The following is a 22,006-nucleotide window of genomic DNA, read 5'->3' as shown; positions in this document are numbered from 1 at the left end:
TTTGCCTGGTGAGGTCATGAAAACAGATGTAAATGTTTTACTCTGGTTAAAAAAAAAGACAGGTAGAACAATAGACCCCAGCTGCATGTAGGAAAGGGAAGAGACCAATTGTTAGGGGACAGAGAAACGTTACCAGTACTATGTAATGTTCAGAGTGCTGCCAGGAATCTAGGATAACTGTTAAAGGCTAGGACATTGGAGTACGAGGGCTGCGATTTTGCAAGCACAGGGGTTCAGCTGCACGTGCTGTGGTGGTTTCAGTGGAACTTGGGCCAACCCTGACAGCTCTGGCTGCTCTCTGGGAAGCAGCTGCCGTGAAGCCGCTGCAGAGCTCCCCGTTGTGTCATTCCATGAAGGGGAGGTGGTGTTTCCCGTGAAGGCTCATCTGTACTTGCTAGACTTTGTCCATTAAGTGGTGGCTCTTTAGCTGCAGTTGGAAAGAAAACTGCTCTGTTGTGCAGAGATGTAGTTGCTGAGAAAAGTCCTTGGGCTTTGTTTCTTCTCTTCCTTCCTCTTTGCGCTGGTTTTGCCAGGTGTAAAATACAATTGTCAGCAGTTTACAAGGAGGGGGAGTGTCAGTTTTCCTGTTGAAGAAAATATCAAGGGGCTGATTGTGAAAGGAAAGGGGAAATTGAAGAATGCCACATGGGTTCCACCTTCCTGTATTTCATCCTAGCAGAATTGCCTCTGCTCAGTGACTCACTTCGTGTCTGTGGATATTTGCTAAATGGAGAAGGGGTTTAACAAATGATCCTGCCCTTGCTCAACAGGAGCCCACTGAGAGGATAATATTACTCTGGGAGCAATTGGAAGGCCATGTCTATTAGGGCTAAGTTAATAGTTAATCAAGAGCTATTTAGAAATGTTTTAACATAAAATCCAAACAGCAATGTAATAAAAATCCCACAATTTATGGTCTTGTTCTTACTGCAGCCTTGCTTTGCCTTCATTTGGCCTGTGGTCATCAACATTAACTCACATCATTTTTTATTTGCCTCTGATTACAGTAGATTGTCCTCTGCAAGTTGCAGTGATTTTATGCAAAGTATTTTGAACTTCTCAACTAATAAAATACTAATTCTTAAATCAGCACCGGGGGTGAATATTAACTCTGGACCCTTCTGATTGGTGTCAGTGCTGGATGGAAGCTTGTTGGTGTTTATGCCCAACCTGCCCAGTGCCGGTTCTGTTCAGGAACATAAATTATCTTCCAGCACCAAATATAAGGCTGCCAAGGACATAATCTTAACTGCTTCCTAACTTAGTTGTGAACTAAGCCTGAGCTGTAAGCCAGAGGAATGTGCTGTATCTAACCTGGAGCCATTAGCAGCCTCCAATGTCATAAATCCAGGGAGTGGAGAAGCCAGTGCAGGTGACTGGACAGCTGGAGCTGTTTTCTCTACACACGAGGGGGAAAGGGACCTCTGAATAGCTCAAGGAAGTGCTCAGTGTGGTTGGAACGGCCGCAGATCTGCTTCCCTAGTGCTTCCTTCAGCACATGTTACACTTGACCCTGCCAGCACTAAACGCCAATAGGAGTCAAGTCATTGTCCCCAGTGGCAGATTAGACTGCGTGGCCATTGTTGGGAGTCCAAGATTTCCCTCTCTTACTCTGTTTAAGTGACTGCTTGGATGTGTGGCCAAAGTAAACATGAGCTAATAAAAAATGTAGAGATAACAGATAGAGACTAGCCATTGTGGACTAAGCAGGCATGCTGTGGCACAGAGATGTGTGAGTTTTGCTTGCAGCTTTTCTGCTTCAGTTTTGAAGCTCAGTTACCTGGAAAGGCAGTGATACAGATCAAGTATAACTTCCTTTCTATTGTGCAAAGGGAGCTATATTTATGTGTAGCTTTTGAATTGGAAAGGGATCTGTTAGGCTGCTGAGGATCTAGTGCCTGCCTTGCAAGGTGTAGTGTGAAGACCACATACTAGAACCACCTCATCTGAGAGCTGTGACAGTCCGTGCAGCTTTGAAATACCTTCCTGTCTTTCCTCACAGTCTATTTCCTTATTGGCAATCAATGCATTTTCAGTTGACTTTTTGCTTTTCCATTTACTCAGCACACAGCTATGAAGCCCATTGCTATAAGATAACATTGAGCCCAGGAGTCTCTGTGGGATTGTAAGGAGGTGAGATATCTCACTGGCTATCAGGAGTGCCTAAACTTATGGTAAAGGAAAGAATGAGACTGGGAGAGGATCAGAAGTCTTTCTATGTGAAGCCTCTGTAGGGCAACAGGGGTTGGATTGTCCCTGTATTCCTGCGATCCAGTGGTGTTGAATGCTTTATGTTATAAAAGGTGCTGAAGTAAATAGCTGGAGAGCTACTATTTGAGTAATGGCTGGTTTAAGTGCTTTTATGTTGCTAGCATACATAACCACTGTGTGTCTGATAATGGCTGACCTGCTGATGTTCTTCTGTAGTGGCTTTCTTAGCTCTCCTCTTCGCTTTGGCTCTGCTGGGATAGTGTGGTCTTGTACTCCATCTTCCAGCCTCCTCTTGAGTGGAACAGCAAGCGGTGATCAAAAGGTTATAGAGAAACTGAGGGCTGAGAGTGTGATATGACATTAAAGGATTAAAGGCTGCTGGGCAATAATTACCATAAACGATGCAGACAAGTCCAGATCTAGGAACAGTTTTCCCTCTTTCATCCCAAGCCAGTCATGGCTCATGCTGACAGCACACCTGGAAATGAGGTAACCGAATACTCTGCCCACACTGTTCGGATTTGCTGGGGCTTGGGCACAGACGTAGCATGTGTTTTCTCTGCTCCTGGGCAACCTTTGTTCTCCTGTAGCCAGGAAGTCTTACAGATGAAGTGAGACAAGACAGGGTGCTTCTGTTCCTTTCCCGGGAAGGACGCTCTGAAGCGACCTGAGGTGTGACTTTCCCAAGAATTACCCTTTCCAAGTGTGGAGATCTTGCTGCTATTGAAGTATGAGGCAGAAACACTTCCAGCGCTGCCTGAACATGTTATTTAGGTCAATTGCAAGGAAGATGGCAACATGAATCAGAAAAGGAGTTGGAAGGGGAGGAAAGTCATTAGACAGCACCTTGACATCCCCTGCCAATGCCGGATTGTTCTGTGCCAGCAGAGAAGCGCAGTGAGGGATCACATTCATTGTCTTCTGTGATCTGTACACTCCTGCAACTATGAGTGGTTGGGCTGGAAATAAAAGAGAAGGCTGAATACAAAAGCCTTACCTACACAACTCTGCATCAGCATACCTATTCCATGGTGTATTAACAGATCTCTTGGAAATGGAGAGATAGAACAAAGTCTCGTTACCCCTCTGGAAAACAAGATGCATCAGAGTAATTGCTTTAACTGTCCATTTTGGATGAATGAGGCCCCAAAAGATGCTTCTGTGGAGTCACAGTCATCACATTCTGCAGTGGAGGACTGACCAAAGTGGCTGGGGTAGGTGTCCATCAGCATGATGTGCCTGCTGCACCATGGCCGGTGGTGCATGGGAGTGAAGCAAAGCCAACAGCCTGGGTGCACTGGGCTGGGTGTTGGGCTGAAGGGATGTCAATGGTGGGAAACCTATATACATCCCATTGGGCAGGGCTTTGCCAAGCACTCCGTTTCCCTTCCCAGAGGAAGCAGCCTGAATTTACCCATTGCTCTGTAGAGACCTGTAGGCTAAAACAAATTATTCTTACACAGGAGAAAACATTGGGACCAACCTTAACTGATGAAGCAATTTGCCAGCTTTTAGCCTCAAGGTCCCTCGTCCCACAGGGCTTTCCAGTGTAATGACTTGGGTCGGTTTCCCAGAAAGATTCTCTTGGATATGTGCTGTTGGCAATACTCTGGCTCATTACGGGCCTCTTTTATTTTTCCAAGAGCCAGCTCTTGTTAGCTTCGTTCTCACAGTATTGTTTTCTTTCTAGAAGAAGCCTTTGCTGGCTCTCCTAAACCATCGCATGGGAATTGCTTACTAGCTTAGGTTTATTTTTTCTTGTTTTGACCCAAAGCTGCACTTCGCTCCCCTCTGTAACACTGCCAACATCATTTCCAGTCTCTTTTAAGCATATGTTTTGCAATAATATCTAAACTCTTGGCTCCAAAGAGCTGCCTTACAGAGAGATTAGTATCTTTTAACGAAAGAACTGAGAAGCAAAGAGTGAGAACAAAAGCAGTATCTCCAGAGCCTGTAAATCCACCCTGACCTTTCCCAAAGGCCTCAGCCTAGACTTGAGCGCTTAGCTAGCAGATAGCAGAACTCAGGATGGACTTGAGTTTGCATAGTCCTCTGCCCAGTCACTGTTTGCTGGAAATGTGCTCTGCACGTTGTTGCCATCTGGGCTTGACTGTACTATTCTTACGATCTCCAGGGAGCCTTCTCTAGCAGAGCTCATCTCTGATGGAAGTTCTCTTTGGCTGACCTTGCAGTGAGGCTAGCGTTAGAGATTTGGCAGCAGCATTCTTCATAGGAAGAAAAACGGCTTGGGAAATGGGTTGTCCTGGCTGGGAAAGAAGGTATGCCACTTGGCAGCTGTGTTCCCCAGGTATCCAGCTGGGTACGTGGTATTGAACTAGAGAGTGAGGGGGTCAATACTAACGTTTTTGAAGCTTCAAGAGAAAAAAGCTACAGGAACACGAATGCCTTCAGAAAAGCAACTGAAAAACTGCCTTCGCTTTAGGTGAGAGAACGGGATGTAGAGGTGGGAAGGGAGTTGTACAAGGCCATGCAGGAAATTGGCAGCAGTGGTGTGAGTACACCCCATATCTTCTGATATTCATAGAATCATCATAGAATGGTTTGGGTTGGAAGGGAACTTAAAGCTCATCCAGCTCCAACCCCCTGCCATAGGCAGGGACACTTTCCGCTAGAGTAGCTTGCTCTGAGCCTTGTCCAACCTGGCCTTGAGCACTGCCAGGGATGGGGCAGCCACAGCTTCTCTGGGCACCCTGTCAAAACCTGTTAAAAAGCTCCCCCTTGCTTTGCATCAGTGCATGTCTGGGAGGCTGTGCCTGACCTGCAGAAATAAGGACTGATGGTTAGAGAGCTGGCATCTTTGGAAGTGGGATTTCTCTCAATTTGGGTTGCAGCTGAGCTGAGTTCCAGTTGCATCTTGTGTTTTTGAGTTTGTTGCTTGTTAGTGCATATGAATATGTATGACTATACAGATTTCAGCATCTCCCTCAGACTAAATAGCACCAGGGTTAAATGCATTTGTTTTGGTTGAGTCTTCAGCTATGAAGTTTTGTGGCAGATCAGTAAAACTGATGCTCTGGTGAATGTTAAACAGGACTATCTACACCTAAATCTTCCTCCTCACTGGTTCTTCCTTTGTAGTGCAGTAGTATCATAGATCTGATTGCAAATTTCAATGAAATTTGTGCAAAAATGGCTTTGGAGCAGTTTCTGCTTGACAATCCTTGTTGTTGTCCTTGTAAATACACAACTTGATGCACCAGACTAAAATAATACCATCAGATGGGTTTTTTAGACATGTTTTCTTGTCCTTCTGAATAGACATTTGACTATAAATTTGACTCAGAATTTGTAGTCAGATGTGTTCTGTCACACAGGCAACGAGGGCTCCACATGGTGTGAATAACTGCTCCTGGCAGCACTCTTTACCAAAGTAGTAACTAAGTTGGATCTTGTATGTTGTGACCTGCCCGTGGCATCCATTTGCACCAGCTGCTGCAGTGTCCTGGGGAATTTCCTGCGTTGCTTTTTAAAGATTTATATATGCAGGGACAAAAAAAAAAAGGATCAGAAATCCCACATGCGCCATGAAGATCCTTTCCTGATGTTACGTGCTGTGTAGCCACGTTTTCCTCCGAGCTCTTTCCAGCTGGCCTCACCTCTCCATGCCGTTCCAAGGTTTTTACCTTTATTTGCATGAGTGAGCCTGGGGTTGTGGTGTTCTGGTTTGCTCATCCTTTGGCAGGGCAGGCAGGTGAGATGTGCTGAACCTGGAGCTGAGAGTCTGAGCTGCTTACAGAAGGAGATGAGGGCTGGATGTGGGGTTCCAATAGGATGCAGGATCTTAATCTGAATCTAAATGAGCAGTCTGCTCTTCAGAGGGACTGAGCTGACTTTGCCTGAAATCAAAGGAATGGTGCTCAGCATCCCTGGAATTAAGAAGCCAAGATGCAGGCTGCCACATACAAAACCAAGGCAAGAACAAACCCCAGACCACCTCCAACCTCTGTTCTGAGGCTGTAACTCTTCTGGCTCAGCTGCACGGCCTTTCAGGTATTCCTGTTTGCACTGTGTGCTCACAGACCTCTGTTCACTTCTAAATCACACTGCTCTGTGCTCCTGACACTTCTATGATGGATTGCTGACCACTGAACCTGTGGCACCCATTTATCTTCTGCTCCCTCCTGCCTGTCCCAGTCCATCGTTAGTGCAAAGTCTCACTTTCCTCAGCCTTTTGCACTCTCCTTAACTGGTTGCAGCTACCTTGAGGCTACTTTTGATACAAACTCCCAGCAGATTTCCTGTGATGATCCCAGAGGCTCCTCTCCAGGTCTGTCCTGGGTCAGCTTTGTCCCTTTGTTTCCCAGGCAGGAAGGACTCCTGCCTTGTGCAGCCCTGGGCTCCTCTGGCCAGCCCTCATTCAGCCACGCTCTTGAGAAATCCTAGTGGAGAGTTAGAACCTGGCAGATGGAGACTGTTACCTCATTCCACAAAAATGCTTTGTTATTGAGAAAATGGAAACTGTCTGAGGTTTGGGAGCTGAATAGAGTCATTGGTGTCTGTTTTAACCGCAGCTTGGTGGTGACTGCTGAAAGTTCCCCTCGCCAAGCATTCCCTTTTCCTACACCCATAATCTTCAAGTCATCGGAGAGCTGCAGTGATTTAACTCATTAGCTGAGCAAATGCTGAATGCTGTTGCATACTCTGCAGAAACTCTGCTAAAACCTCAGCATCTTCCAGCAAAAAAATGGCTAGCCATAAATAACCCTTTGCAAACTGTTGGCCAGAAAAGTGATCCCTGTGGATGCTAAGCCAAATCGAACCCTTGTTTTCTGTTACAATCTCAGCTCTGACTCTTGTTTGTTTGATTTTTCAAAAGCTGTGTTACGATTATGCAGGAACTTCTTGGAGAGAAAAGGCATGCACAGAGCCTTGTTGTGTTTTATCATTCTTTAACACAGGGATGTGAATGCCAGGTATGAAGAGAGATTTCATCAGTGATTTTGTAAAGCAGTTTTCAGCACTGGGCATTTGGGTGTAGAGGAGAAAGAAGAAACTATTTGCAAGCTGCTTTTCATATTGCTGTGAATAATTACTTGAGTCAGTCCAGAGGAGCATTAACCGAAATCCAAGACTTGTTTTAGTTAAGATATTTGTATGCATTTGTGAAACTGTGGCATCTGATCCCTCCTGCTGAGAACATTGCATAAGCATTATTCACCAAGCCCCCTAATAGAGCTGAAAGCAGCAGGGTTAGCTTTTTGGAAATAAAATGAACACTTTAGTAATGTATTTTTAAACTAATTAATCTTGGCGGCCCCAATGAATGTCTTCCAGCTGCTACAGCTGGTTTTTACATGGCTAAATGCTTCGGTGCATAGAAAACCCTAGAATACTGGAAGCAGGAGATGTTAAATATTGAATTATTACCCTGGAATGTAAATATGGCCTTGATATTTTGAATTTGTTTACCCAGATTTCAAGTGTTCACTTAGAAATTCACCGATGAATACAGTTCCAATGTCGTTATCTGAGGAGAAAAGGGACTACTCAGCATCTTCTCTGAATTGCTTTAAATATCGGAGTGGGGTTCAGCACCAGGAATTTGCTTATCTGGATTAATAATCCCAGTTGTTTCGGGCAGAACCTAGGATCAAGATTTCATCTATAATGAGCTGTTTCCTTTCTAGGTCCCTGCTTTCTGTGGGTTTACAGTGTAACCATCAAAATCCTTTCCAGGCTGAGCTCTGCCTCCTGAGGGCTTTGGGAGGTTTTATTTAATAGAGAACGCAAAAACCCATTGTAAAACCAAGGAGCAGTTGATTTTCAGGCTGTATCTTAGCAGCTGAGAGCCCATTCTGGACATGTGGTGTTCCTCTAAGTGTAAAACAACCTTATTGAACGATCCGAGCCCACAGGATTTCCCTCATGTGCGTGTATCAGAGGTTAGGTAATTTCTGTTGCAGGTCAGAGCTGTGTGGCTGCTGATCATGCTATTTTCCACCAAAACAGCATTTATCCTAACTCAGGACTCTTGGTGGAAAAGGTCTTTTTTTTAAGGCTCTTCAAATGAAATTGAATAAATAATATTAAATGTCCGAAAGGCCTAATTTCAGCATGGTTGAAGACCAAAATTCCTCCCCGAGATCCACATCTGATGGCAGTATTCCCAGGTATTGCTTAGGATGGGAAGATGGTGAAGAAAGAACAGCAACAAAAAACATGTGGCTCACGAAATGTTTCCGAGTGGAAGGACTGCTTTTGTCAGCAGCATGATCCCACGTACCAGCCTAAACTGCTGACTCTTGCCAGACTTTTGACCTCACCTTGGAATTCAGCTCCTCTCATTTGAGGAAAACATGGCTTTTTCTATTCCTCAGGATTAATCACTTTGAATTGATGTGTAACTCCTGGTGCTCCACTACCCCAGTGCCTTCTTCCAACCCAGAGCACTCACTTTGAAAGCCTAAAGTTTAAATAGTAGGAGCAACTAGCAAAGGCATGGTGTTACTTGGTTGAAAGATGTGCAGTCTGGATTAACTGTACTTGATAACTGAGCAGTACTGTGTCTGTCCGTCATAGAATGGTTCGGGTTGGAAAGGACCTTAAAGCTCATGTTCTTATCATCCTTCTCTTCCTTCCTTTTTTTCCATGCCTGTGACAGAGCTCAGTTTGTGGAATCTATGTGGACACAGGTCTATAACATGCATTAGTGGGTGTCACGGTTTCCAGGCTGCAGGGATATGTGCTGCATCTCAGAAGAAGAAAGATGGACAGGGACTTGGATCTTGGTTCCATTTTTAGTTCTCCCAAGCTTGCCTTGTGCCAGAACCCACTGAGGTGCAAATCCCACAAGGGAGATAAAATAACTGCCTGCCCTGCAGGTATTACAAGGGTAAATAATGTTTTTTCCTGGTGACAACCGTTATGGAACTGAGGAAGCAACAATCCCATGAGAGTTACGGGATGTTGGATCTGTGGAAACTGAGTGCCCTTTCATTTATGCTCTTGCACTGGATCATCTTATTTGTGTTGTTTGCAGCAGGGAGTCAAGGAGCTAAACTACTTTCCAAGTAAAGAAACTAATCTTTAGTTTGTGTCCTTAAATGTGGATTAGTTATTCTCATCTGCCTCTTTTCTCAGCACAGGGAAATTTCCGAAGAGAAAAGTCAGCCTTTACATTTTAAGGCATTTCAGTGGCTACCTTTAACTCAGGGAACACTTCATACCAAGAAAATTGCTGCCATGCCTAACTCGGAGTATTCTGGAATATGTAGAGTAATGGCAGTACTTACTAAAGAGTCATTAATATCAAGAAGTACGCAATGTTGCATGTAACTCAGCCAAGAGCAGTTTGATTTCTAGTATTTCTCAACCCTGTGCAAACATCATGTAACTCACAGCAAGATTAAATCTGACCCATTGTGCTTGGGTAGAAGTCTTGGATATGTTGCTTTTGGACAGCCTGAAGAGCTGTGTGTGGAAAATCACAAATGCACTTCAGGTTGGTGAAGGTGTTAGACCATATGCACAGGCTGTGTATGTGTGTGTGTATATATGTGTCTATATGAAGAGTCTTTGTACTCTGTGGCTCAACTAAGGAATGATGAAATAAGTGCTTTCAGATCCTTGAGAGCTTTAAGTTTAGAAGATGTAGAGCAGAACTTTGAATAAGATTGGAAGAGCGAAATCCAGAGATGTTTGAGTAACTGGGTCCCAAGTAGATCAAGCTGTTTGACTCACACTGACCCTTTCCAGTGGAAATCAAGGAGTTCTGCTGCTCACCTCATTCACACCCAACTTGGTAAGGCAGCCTTAAACTGATGTTCGTTTGCTTTTCACTTTATGTTACAAGTTTTGCTTGCTCTCTGTTTTTCTTTCCTTTTCTGTCATCACGACATTGAGAAATAGAAAGGATTTGGAAGTGAGCCGTACCTACACAAAATCAGAATCGCAATTCTTCCGTGTCTTCTGCAAATTTAGAGTAACTTGAATATAAGTGTCCGATTTCCAGTCACAAGTAGTGACATTTAAACCTCTGTAGGAAATGCAATCCCTGTACTGATGTCACCCTCTGGTTTATGATGTGACTGCTTTGTTTCTGGGCAAGCACTTGAGGGTTTTGCTGGCGAAGTGATGATTTACCACTGAGAGTCTCTTGCTGGTGGCACCTGCTCCGACTGTCTGTGCTGTGAGTCACTGGGAGAGCTACTGGGACTGTTGGGTTTTACGCTGGCCCATCGCATTCAACAATGCAAGGTAACAGAGAACTGGTCTATTTTGTGTCTTGGGCTTTGCCAATGTGGGACAAACCACTTGGAAATAGAGGGCTTTTTTTGTTCTGGTTGGTCTAGAGAACTGAAGGAGGGTTATTAGGGAGTTGGTGGTGACTTGTTGCAGTAAAGCCCATGATCCTTGAACTGCATGTGCATGCAAAAGAGCCTTGGAAGACCTTTCAATGTAGTCAAAGAGCAGGTTGCTGTTGGTTCCTTCAGTGGATGAGCGTGAAGCACCTTCTCTGCAGCAAAGAAGTGGGGCATTGCTTTGTATCTGCTGCTTCAGGGGCTGAAACATCAACTCTTCTTGGTCTTTACCTGAAAGTTGTCATGAGAGGAGCCTCTATTAGTTAAAATTCTGACCTTTCGGTGCCTTTTTAATCTGTGACAAATCTGTTTTGTGTAGGTTTCCTTGTAAATCTCAGATCTGAATGAGAGAATGAGGTTCTGCAAATGAGCCACAGACCTGGAACAGGGGCTCTGTAATGTTACTTTGCTTCGTCTGTTGGGTTATTTCTGTGAAGGAGTACTTTTCCTCTCTCTGGGAGTTTTTAGGGACAGCCAGCACTCGTGCTTTACTGTGCCACCCATCACCAGCAGTGTCCCACGTTGCCCAGATTTTCATGCTGAGCAACAGCCAGTTCAGAGGCAGACCCATGCAGTGGGCAGGGGCATAGATGTTGCAAACCCGAGGGGTAAATACATGATATAAAGGCATTTGTCAGTTCTCTGAGCATTTGTGCCCCTTAAAATGGCTGTTCCCACTTAGTCTTTTTGGATGTGGCACCAGTTTTCCCGTATGGGTACCACTCTAGCTCAAAATATGGTGACGCAGCACGGCAGAAATAGGAAAGCATGTTGTTACTTCTTAGAGGTGTTTTATTAAATATGTGACAGTTACAACTGATGTTATTTATGATGTCTGTGGTTCAAAATGTGTGGTATCTAAGAGCAGGTTTTAAAGGTGCCAGTGAGAAATGCTTTAAAAGGGAGCCTGATTTGAAGATAACTGGCTCTCTATCACTGAAGTGAATGACACCGGATGACCGCATCACCTAGCAGAGAAATCTTCAGCCACAAAAGAAGGAAGCTTGTTTCCCTTCTATGTTGGCAAGGCCATGGCTAAAAGCAGGGGCTGTTTTCCCCTCCCAGTGATCCCGTCTGTCCCCGTTGTGTGCTTTCTGGTGCTCGGAGGGCTCGGCTATGCTGTCCTTGCAGAGCAATACCTTTTTCAGGAGGGCTGCAGCTGGCACATAACAGCATCTCCCAGGCAACAAATGATCTTAGTTTTGTTTCGGACCACAGGCAAGCAGTTCTCGGGATGGTAACCTGAGACAATTTGCCTTTGCCAGGATTCAGTCCTTCCCCAGATTTAGAAGCTGCTCACATGCTGCAGGCTACAGAGCTGTAATTGCCTTTGCTTGCAAGGGACACCAGCAGCTGTAAAAAGGACCTTAGATTGAGACTGTCCTTACTTCTCATGCAGACAGGTGGAGAGGCCCATGGTTAGTGGTAGGATGGAGGGAGAGGCATCTCTCCTGTCACCTTCCTGGCTTTCTCTGCTGGTTTTGCGTGCAGGTGGAGAGACCCAAAAGGCACCAAACTGCCAGGATTATAATGCAGGTTACCGTTCTCAGTCAGTATAGCTGCAAGAATAGAATCAACGCTCATGTTTTGGGGGCAAAGAATCAAGTTGGAAAAGGGAGTATTTTGACCAAATTTGGTGAAAAAATGCACTTTGCCCTTTAAGCAATAGGCATGCATTAAATGAAACATGTCTGGTTTATGTGTCTTTTCCTGCTACTGGAAGTCAAAGTTGCTTTGTTTATTAAAAAAGCCCTGAAGTTGAGCAGAGCCTTAATCAGCAAAGAGCTGTCAGGCTTTCTGGAGAAGACAGTAAGGGATCAGACCAAGCAGGTTTGCTTTGCAGCACATGAGCACAAAACATGTGCACAATCACAGCATCCTATAGCTTGCCCACAAGCTCCCATATGTGCTCATTCAGAAGCACACTTGAAGCAGCCCCTTGATTGCCTTTATGTGCAAAATAGAGGTATAATCTAAGTACCTTTTATTCAGGGTGGGTGAAAAGCTTTGTGCATGCTAACTTATGTATTGCCTTAGAAAGAAGAATGGCTTCATCCTCGATTTAAATAACAGCTGCCTAGAAGAAAAGTGAAAACTACAGCGCAGGGCTAGAATTGTAAGAGACCTTTAGGAAAACAGAGTGGAATTCCAGTAGGTCGCAGTGAGATCTGTACTGAGATGTACAGACCCCAAGACCGAGCAGCCAGAGCAGTCAGCTTGGTTTTGTTGCATTTAGGCTGTGATGTCTGTTTGAATTGCAGGATTCTTGTGCGCTGAGCAGATCTAAGATGAAGGTAAATTGGCCTCAGTGTGCAGTTAGTCATTTCCTGTCATGCTTTCATGTTCGAATTCTGGCATACTGGGGATGACCTTTATTTCATGGGGCAAAGAGATTTTGAAACGCTCTTGCCGGAGCCCTGGGTTTGTGCAGTTGGATAAGCAGTCAGGCATTTCTATGGCTCTGGGCCAACTTTGCTGGGTTATAATAAAGCAATCCAGTCTAAATTTAAACTTTCATTGCTAGATTATAATCCTCACAACATGCTTATTCTTCGGGACTCCCTTTTTCCCTCTCTACCAGCCAGAGCATTATAAAGATCTCACTGTGGGTTTCTGCATCTGGAAGGGTTATGGCATCCTAGGCTCTGTGACCGAGTTCTGCCTTTTGAGTTTGGGGCATGGATGCATTTTCCCCTTTGAGCTTTGTGGTCAAGATGTTTGTTGCTGGAGAATGCTGACCTCGTGCAGTGCTCTGTTCCTCATGCACGGTTGTAGTTGCCATGATGTGTGGTGTTACGAGGCTGTAGCACAACAAAAACCACACATGCTACAACAGTCAGGTACCATGAAACACCTCATCTGCCAAGTTCTAATTTCATGTGCATTTATATATACTCTCCACATTACTTTTTGATGAAACTTCAGCCAGTTATGATCCCTTCCCACCACCTTTTCTTGCCCATCACTTCATAATGACACAGGCAAAGAAGGTCCACAGCTAAATTACACCGTGCTAAGCAACAGGCATTTCACTGTTCAGATCAGCTTCTGCCTAAACCTGGTGTAAAATGCGGGGCCTGGAGGCCAGCCACTGCCCATTAATTTGTTTTATATGGTTGATGACTATCTCTAGGCTTTGTTTTGTGTTCTTGCATTACTGTTTGTTGCCAGTAGGACGATGGTTAATGCACGGTCTGCTCAGTATGTCTGAAAGGCCTGTTCAGCCGTGCACAAGCAACAGGTTCCTCCTTCTCGCCTAGTTTTCTAGTGGAAGGAGGAAACTAAGGGAATTTGTGGACTGGACATTGGCATACTCTTATGGTGTAGTCTGTCAAGCACCCAGTAGCTGATGGTGTTTGTGCCAGGGCTGTTGAGGCACCACAAGCCGATGGGAGCTTCCCTGGACCATGACTCTCACTCCTCTGATCCTGTGATCAGTGACACTCCCTGAAACTTGGCTCCAGCATCTTTCTTCCTATTACGGTCACCCTGGCCATGTCTACAGCTGCTGTTCTGCAGCAGTGATGAGCTTCAGTAGCAGGTTTGTGTTGTGTAAGCTACTGCTGGCAGCAGGCTCCTGCTTGGCCAGCGTTGCACGTGGCAGGGGAAAGTACCTGTGATGTGGAGCTTGGGGCAGGCAGTCTCTCCTTCCTCCCAAGCCTCTTCAGACACTGGCCAGAATCTCTTCTGGCACATTTTTAAACCAGAGGTTCCTTAACCATCCTTAAAAAGGACTTCATTTGGCTGGGAGAGGCTTCTGATGCATCCGTACCTTACTCCTCTTCCACTTCTTCCTTCAGTTCAGTGGTCTGTTTGAGTCCTGACAGGTCCAAACTGCCCAAATGGTTTCAATTCCAGACTTCCTGTTGAGCATGCAGAATTTGCTTGCTCTGTATACATTCAGAAGGAGATTAACAGCTGATCTCTTGAGCAAACATTCAGTTTTAATGTCAGCAGAATGGCACAGGCTGCTTGTTCTGAATGTGGCCCAACCGCTCCACTGCCGTTGGTGCCACCCTTGGTCCAAGCTGCCCTCTGTAGAGGGAGGGTTTTGTTCAGAACCTGAAATAGTTAATTACCCCTTGCCTTTAGTAATGACTTTTAAATCATTGCATCCTTTCCTTCTGGGCAGAGCTTTCCATTTTATGGGTCCATAGAAGGGGCTCTTAAGCTTCTTTCTTTAACCCTGGTAGAATTAACTTTCCCTAAAGAAAATAAGTCTAGAGGGAGGCCTGGAATTCCTGTTACCTTTCTTGTTGTGAGCCTGCACTCTGCTGTCCCTTGGTTGGGATATTGGAAGGTGACCAGCACCCATGGGAAGCCTGGCATTTCTCGCTGCTGCTGTGTTTGAACAGGTCTGTTTCTCTTCCTCCAAACCACGTATCTTCATGCTCCCTGTGCAGATGCTTCAGCTCACAGCTGGATCCAGAGGACCTGCTCGGACAGGGCGAATCTGAGGAGGAAAGGGACAAAAGCAGCTGAAAAGCAAAAAAAGCAAGGTCTTGGCCACAGGAAACTACAATTTGAATCTCAGATGGGCAAATGCGCCTGGTTTTCCACTGTAGCATGGAAAATTGGATTCCCCTGCAACTGCGGCCTCATTAAAAAGAGATTCTTTCTTTAAAGGGTAGAGAAGGGACAAAAGTCCCAGTGTGCACAAATACTGCTTTGGGCTTTGTCCTATTACCTTGTATGGGGATGCTGCCTTGTGAGAGCCTGACTTATTAGCAGCAGGTTTTCCTTTCACACAGGAAAAGTTTTGGGTTATGTTCCCTTATCTTGGGAGACAGAATGAAGTATTTAGAGGAAAAAGGTCTGTGAACTCACTGGTGTTTTGAAACCACAGCAGAGTTTTGGGCTTCCGGACAGCCTCGCGTCCATGTCAAGATTTCTTGCAGACCATATCTAGTGGAGTCTGTATGCACATCGAGGCCAAAATTACTTCCATGTGCAGAGAGATGACTGCGCATGGTCTCTTGTTTTTGGCCTTTCTGAGAGATGTGGCCGATCATTTCTGATAATTCAAAAAGTTAAACCTTAAAATCCTTGCTGCTTTGCAGATCTTTTGAGTCTTAGACCAGTGGTCATTTTCCTCCCAGGATCAGCACTGCTGGTGTTACAGGACAGCGTGAAAGCGAGCCTGGCCTCCTGGAGATGCATCCCATCACCTCCTCCTCTGTAGAGTAGTGCTGATATAGCAAATAAACATTAGCATGTAATTGTGGCATGTCACTAATGGATAAAGTGATAAAGATGCTTCCTGCCTCTCATCCTGTGCCTCTGCCTGTTTTCTGAGGCAGAGGGCACCTCGTACTACATTTACCAGAGCTGGCCTTTGTCTCTATGAGGTGATCCTCAATGCATGTGTAACCTCATTACTCAGCCTCTCCTCCCCGCAGGAAGCTGCTTTTGGGCAGGACTGGGCTCTGTGTACCTGCCCTTCACAGCATCTCCTAGAAGGCATTGCCTGTGAAGGCATTGCTCAGTGTTGCCGCGCCCTCCAGAACGTGGTGGCCGTGCCCTGCGCCGTGGCCGTTTGCCGTTGCTCACCTTGGACCGGGTGTGATGTCTGAGCCTGTGCAAACAGTGCAGTGCTTCCTGCAGCGCCTCTGGGCAGGCTGTGTGCTGCAGGCAGGTGAGGCTTTGTTGGTTTAAGGGGAAGAGCAGACATCTGAAGGACAGTTGTGATTTTAGCACTCATCATGGTCTGTCCTCAGAGCTGTCAGGAGGAGTCCACATGATGCGGTTTTGCTCTTTGGTTAGAGGAAACCTCAGAGGTCCTTTCTTGAACGTTAGGAAACCCTCAATTTGCCAGCCTAAGACTGTATTAAACTCGTGCAACAACCTAGGTCTTCTTTGTCACTTACCAGAGGCTTGAACAGTTTCTGCTACTTGTTCCTCTCAATGTCGTGGGTATTTTCAGGAGGCTGCCTGCTTTGCTGAGCAGGGTGATTCGGACAGCACTGGTTTCATTGGAAATGCAATAGAATTGGAAATGCAGGGTGTTTCCGTACAACTGTGCCAGCCATTTCACTAAATCTGTTGCAGAGCCCAGAGCAGCCTGAGCAGGAGGTTGGTTTGCCCGTGCTTGGGCAAACAACTGTGGTGCAAGCCTGGTGCATGCACAAGCACAGCATCCCAGTGCTGCAGGTGGGGGCTGTGTGGCTGATTCATTTGCCTCCTCCTCCTCCTGTAAGAACCAAATCTTCCCTGTGTGTTGAAGAAATGACCTGCAGCATCCTCCTGCTGTGCTGGGGATGGGGGAGCTACCCATGGGTGAGGCCCATGGTCCTTGTAAGGCCTTTACCCCCCTCAGAGCAGCCCTTCATCCTTGAGATTTCCGAGGTCTCCATGGGGAGGCTCAGTGCTGGAAGATGGATCCAAGGTGAGATCCAAGGGCAGGAAGTGACTCAGTGGTGCTCCAAGCAGGCGGGTGAAGGCTTGATGCAACACTGCTCTGTGCAGGCTGGGCTGTGCTGATGAAACACTCAGCACCTTTCTGGCAAGCTGCCTCCAGCCTCTCACCTGAAAGCAGGATCTCCCTTAACAGCAGATGGGGGATGTTGTTCCCACTGTGCCAGGTCTACAGCTGTGCTCATGGGTTTGGGAGCAGAGCAAGAGGGCACAGAGAGAGGCAGCAGCATGAGGAAGTGCATGGTGGCCTATGGAGCTGGTCCGCACCACCCTGGAGAGCCTGGGCTGGGGTGTGCGGTGACCGTGAGCAGATCCGCAGGAGCAGTGTCAGGACTGAAAGCATTCCCAGTGGAACAGAGGGGCTGGAGCTGCTCCTCAGAGCAAGCAGCTGGTTTCCCTTTTAGGGTCAGAGGCAGGCACAAACAATTTCACGCAGATTCCAGGACCCATAATGGTTCTGGAAAGCCAACGGGAACAAAAAGCGTTCTTCTCCTCCTCTGACCTTGGAGCATGTTGAGGACCATCTTCCAAAGCTTTGTCCCTGGGCGGTTTCATCCTTACATGGGGAACACTCGCCTGTCCCAGCAAGGTTGTGCTGTCTCTTCTGTTTAGGTGTGAGCTGCAACTGCACGAGCAGTGCTCAGAGCAACCCAGGGAAGAGAATAGGCAGGAACCCAACAGTTAAAGGCAGGTCTGTTCCTGTGTCCTGAAAAGATTTAGTGTTTCCCTAGAATAGCCTTATGGGCTGCTCTAGGATCACTCAGTGGAGCTGGTTGTGACCTGACAACAAACCCCAACCTGGTGTGAAGCTGCCCAGGGTTGTAGGTTCACCATGTACATGAGACCTCTCCCTGGAGGAGTTCCCTGCAGCAGGAATCGTCTCAAAAGGGAGGTGAAACCCTTCAGTGACTGCGTGCAGCAGAAAGCCTGGCCCTGGACACTCTGTGCTGCCTCCTTTGCATAATAGCTCCCCAGTTTATGGACACCAAAATGAATGTATTCATCTCCTGGGGCTGTTGCTAAGCCACCTGCTGTGTTGCTGTGGACAATGACACCGGGGTGGTGTTAGGTGCATGTTACTCTCTAATTAGAAAGTGGACTGGGCAGGGTGTCCTTGACAAATTGCTGACCTTTCCCATACGTGAAGCTATTCTGAGCTCTGTTCCAGACTGATCAGATTTGCATCCCGGAGCACTTTAAATGTTGTTTGTGAGAGGAGCTCTTGTTCCCAAAGCTGTTCATGGGCACAGGAGAGGAACTGGACTTCCTTTCTTCAATGAGCACAGCTATATCTGTCAAAGGGAAAGGCTAGGCAGCTGGCAGGCATATATCTGTTGTTTATTTTTGCCCTCAGACAGCTGGGAGAATACCCCACACCCAGTTCCATCGTCCCCATGTGTGAGGGACCTGCTTCGCTCCTTGTCCCACAGGGACCGCAGCCATGCAGTAATGGGCAAGCAAAGGCTCTCTTAGCAACCGGAATCCCATCATTTCAGGGCAACACCTTGGTTAGTATTTGAAGGCGTTACTTACATCACCCTTGATCACAGCTGATGTTTACAGGGCAGGGCAGACTGCAAAGTAGCATGAGCACATGTGAATTAGCACATAGTAACTGCCTGTATTGTGACTTCTCAATCTGAGCCTCAATAAAGGGGTTTGTAAATGCATTTCTTCCCCAATGGAGACAATTTCCAGGTTCCTCACCACAATCACAGTGAGAATTGGGAGCTTTTGTACTATTTCTTTTATTCCCGACTCGTTTGTCCCACCTCCCTCTTGTCCATGAACTTGGTCTCAGGCACTGCTGTGTCCTGGTGGGGGTGTGCGAAGATGCAGAGTTTGCTTTGGCACTACACAGGGCTTTGACACCCCTGCCCAGCACTGCATGGGAGACCAGAACAAAGAGAGCAAACAGCTTATCTAGTACAAATAACCCTGAGCAAACTTCCTGGGGCTGTTCCGTTTCTTCTGTGGAAGAGGCATCCTGGAGTCTGATCCCATCCACTCTCACGGCAGTCTCGGCCACGTCACACTCTTGGGACTTGCTCTGCATTGGCCAGGGGCTCTGACTCCAGAGCCTGGGAGCTGGAGCTTGGCTCACACAGCATGCAGCAGGTATAGGTAGATTTTGGGGGCGAGCAAGAGTCTTCCACGTTATCATATGGTTTTCGCTTCCTCTGTGTCACGCATCCTGCGAGGGACCTCCAGTATTGCCGGTGAGTGCTGGTAGAGAGCATCGGTGGGCTCAGGAGTGCCAGCGGCCCTTGGTGGTGGAGGAGATGAGTCCTGGCACTGCCAGGAGCCTGGGTGACAGCATTTGGGATTGAAGTGTTCCTGTCCTGTCACTTTTAATCCTGGGCTTGATGATGGTGACAGCTCAGCTGCCCTGGGAGAGCAGGTTCTGAGCACTCGCTGTGGAGCTGGTGCTCGCACCCATAGTGTTCCTGTGGTTGCTGGCACTGGGTCCCAAGGGTGCATGTGGAGCTGGGGACAGCACCTGCCTCATCAGGGTGGTTTGTGGTTCAGCACTGGCTGGGTTTATCTGCTCACCTCCCGTCCCTGTGACCCAGGGAAGTGCTGTCCCTTGTTTTGAGCTTGGGGCCTGGCACTCACAGATGGATGGTGTCAGGCACAGCAGCGCTCAGGAGGCCGAGTCCGTGTCACCAAGGAAATCCAAGCCTTCTCCACTGAAGTTGTTTTGCCTTCCCTTGTGTTTTCTCATGTCCCCTGACCCCCTGTTGTAGGACCGCGGAGATAAAGCACAGCCCATTGAGCAAACACGGCAGCTCCCAACTCCAGCGGTACCGTCACTCCCAGGGTAGGAGTGCTCATTAGAGGCCCTTTTATTACAGACACACCTTGGAAAGTTCCCTTCAGCAGGGCTGAGGAGGAGGAGGAGGAGGGTTATTAATTTGATTTTCATTCTTTGCCAGGGAGAAAGGTCCCAGGCAGCTTCAGGGAGTGAAGGCAAATGGGGTGGCAGAGGTGGGTGAGAAGTGGCCAGGAGCCACGCAGGGTGCTGGGGGCGCATTGGAGCTGCTGCCCAATGGGGTCAGCACCTCATGGGATGCCCCAGAGGGAGGGCAGAGCTGGGCAGCGGGTCCAGTTCGGCACCCATCAGCTGGCAACAGCCTGGAGCTGCTGGATGGGGGCACTGGAGGTGGAGCCATGGCCCCAAGGCCACGCTGCTCGCAGGGGCACGCCACGGAGCTGCTCCTGCAGCCGCAGCCACGCGCAGCAGCCTGCCACACTGCAGGGCACGGGGCGGGCAGCAGCTGGGTCACCAGTGTCTGAAAAGGGACCTTGTTCCCCCTCTGTTGGTCACGTAGCCGTGTGGGAACACTGGGTTTATTCACCACCAGGCCTATCAGCACATACCAGGCTTGACAACAGCTGGGAGCTGTGTGGCTTGACCAAGAATAGCCCTGGGGAGCTCGCGGCCATGAGTCAGAGCTGTCTGGGTCGGCTTCTGTCCCGGAGGCTGCCTCCCAGCCTAAGGGAGATGGCCAGGGAGGCGCAGAGCTTGGCCATGAGCTTTGTGTCCCATTGAATGCTAGGTTGAGCCATAACAGCTCTTTCTGAAGTGGGTGGGTTCACGAAGAAAACTGCAGCGTGTGGCACTCTGCTGCTGATGGCTCCGATGTAATTCCACGGGCTTGTCTGCACTTGACAGCAACCTGTGTTAAAGCAGGGTGTGATTTTGCAAGTGGAAAACTCCATATTTAGGAATAACGAGGCTAAAGCAAACAGAAGGAAGATCCTCTTGTTCTGGAGTTCGTGCTCCAAAGGAAGTGAAGTAGTTCCTCAAACCTCTTGTCTCGGAGGGAGACCAGGAGCAATGAGCGATGTCTGATCTGCACGCAGCACCTCTGCTGCTGGTAAACCACCGGTCCTCCTGAGTGCTTTCTCCTTGAAGAGTGGTTGTAGATGGAGCAAGGAGTGCAAAGCAGTTTGCTGGGATAGCTGGGCACGGCCCTGTGGGGTGCCTGCTTCCTGCTCCTTGAAAGCTGCTTGAAAGTCCTGGAGAAGCTCCAGAACTGGAATTCCTGACAGCCCCATCGGGCAGAGCATCAGCTCCCAGGCTGGCAGGAGGAATCTTGCTGTTGGTCCAGGGCCATGCTGGTGTCTTGGTAAGCAGGTTTCCCTGCAGGTGGCTGGCTCTCGGATGTGACAGTGGATGTGCACCCACACAGCGTGTGCATGGTCCTCTTTTCAGTGCCAAACCTAAAGCTTTTAATGCATGCAAATTGTCTCTTTTGGTCCTCATTTACACTGTGCTTCCCAGCAAGGAGGCAGACAGTGAGGAGCTGTCTTCTGGCTGCATGCTCATGTGTCAAGGTTTCTCTGAGTGGTGCTCCGAGTGTTGAACTTCAGTATAAACCTAAAGCAAGGCTCATCCCAGGCCCTGATTGTATGCAGGCTGTTTCGGAAGTGCACACAGGCACGGAGCAGGCGCAGCAGCTCAGGGCTGTGTCCTGGCCTGGTGCTGGCTCAGCGCAGGGGTTCATGGTCCTTGTCCTCTGGAGATGGCAGGGCTGTGCAGGGACATCTCAGGCAGTGTAAGCTGATACTGACCCAGCATCTCTGCTGATCTCTTAGCAGGTGAAGGAGGCCCTCAGACTGGCACCATGACAGAGTGCTTTGACTGCGACAACTGCAAGGAGTCCTTGTATGGGCGCAAGTACATCCAGATGGACAACGGCCCGTACTGCATCCCCTGCTACGATGCCCACTTTGCCAACACCTGTGATGAGTGCAAAGAGCTGATCGGCCACGACTGCAGAGTGAGTGTGGGACCCCACGGCGGGGCAGGGTGGTCCCTGGGTGATGGGTCCCCTCCTCACCTCCGCTCTCCTCCCCAGGAGCTGTACTATGAGGATCGTCATTACCACGAGCACTGCTTCCGCTGCTTCCGCTGTGACCGTTCCCTGGCTGATGAGCCCTTCACCTGCCAAGGAGAGGAGCTGCTGTGCAATGACTGCTACTGCAGCGAGTTCTCCTCCAAATGCATTGCCTGCGAGAAGACAGTCATGCCAGGTAGGAGCAGGCAGAGTCTG

General features: G+C 47.8%; 1 protein-coding gene across 3 annotated transcripts in view; it reads left to right on the top strand.

The window, feature by feature from the left end:
• FHL3 (four and a half LIM domains 3) overlaps positions 1 to 22,006 on the top strand; it is a 29,077-nt gene that overhangs the window by 3,218 nt on the left and 3,853 nt on the right. The window contains exons 1-3 of one of the 3 annotated variants that reach the window (XM_065697498.1): positions 18,934 to 19,165; positions 21,549 to 21,733; positions 21,812 to 21,986. In XM_065697498.1, coding sequence (XP_065553570.1) covers positions 19,111 to 19,165; positions 21,549 to 21,733; positions 21,812 to 21,986 — 415 coding nt within the window. In that variant the 5' untranslated portion in view covers positions 18,934 to 19,110. Of the gene's footprint in view, positions 1 to 18,933; positions 19,166 to 21,548; positions 21,734 to 21,811; positions 21,987 to 22,006 lie in introns of those variants that run through there. The other 2 variants (XM_065697500.1, XM_065697499.1) reach the window with 2 other exon arrangements.

Source organism: Lathamus discolor, chromosome 18 (assembly GCF_037157495.1).
Source record: "Lathamus discolor isolate bLatDis1 chromosome 18, bLatDis1.hap1, whole genome shotgun sequence".
Classification (NCBI taxonomy): domain Eukaryota; kingdom Metazoa; phylum Chordata; class Aves; order Psittaciformes; family Psittacidae; genus Lathamus; species Lathamus discolor.
Note: the sequence above shows the minus strand (reverse complement) of the source record. Positions and strands in the feature narration are given on the sequence as shown.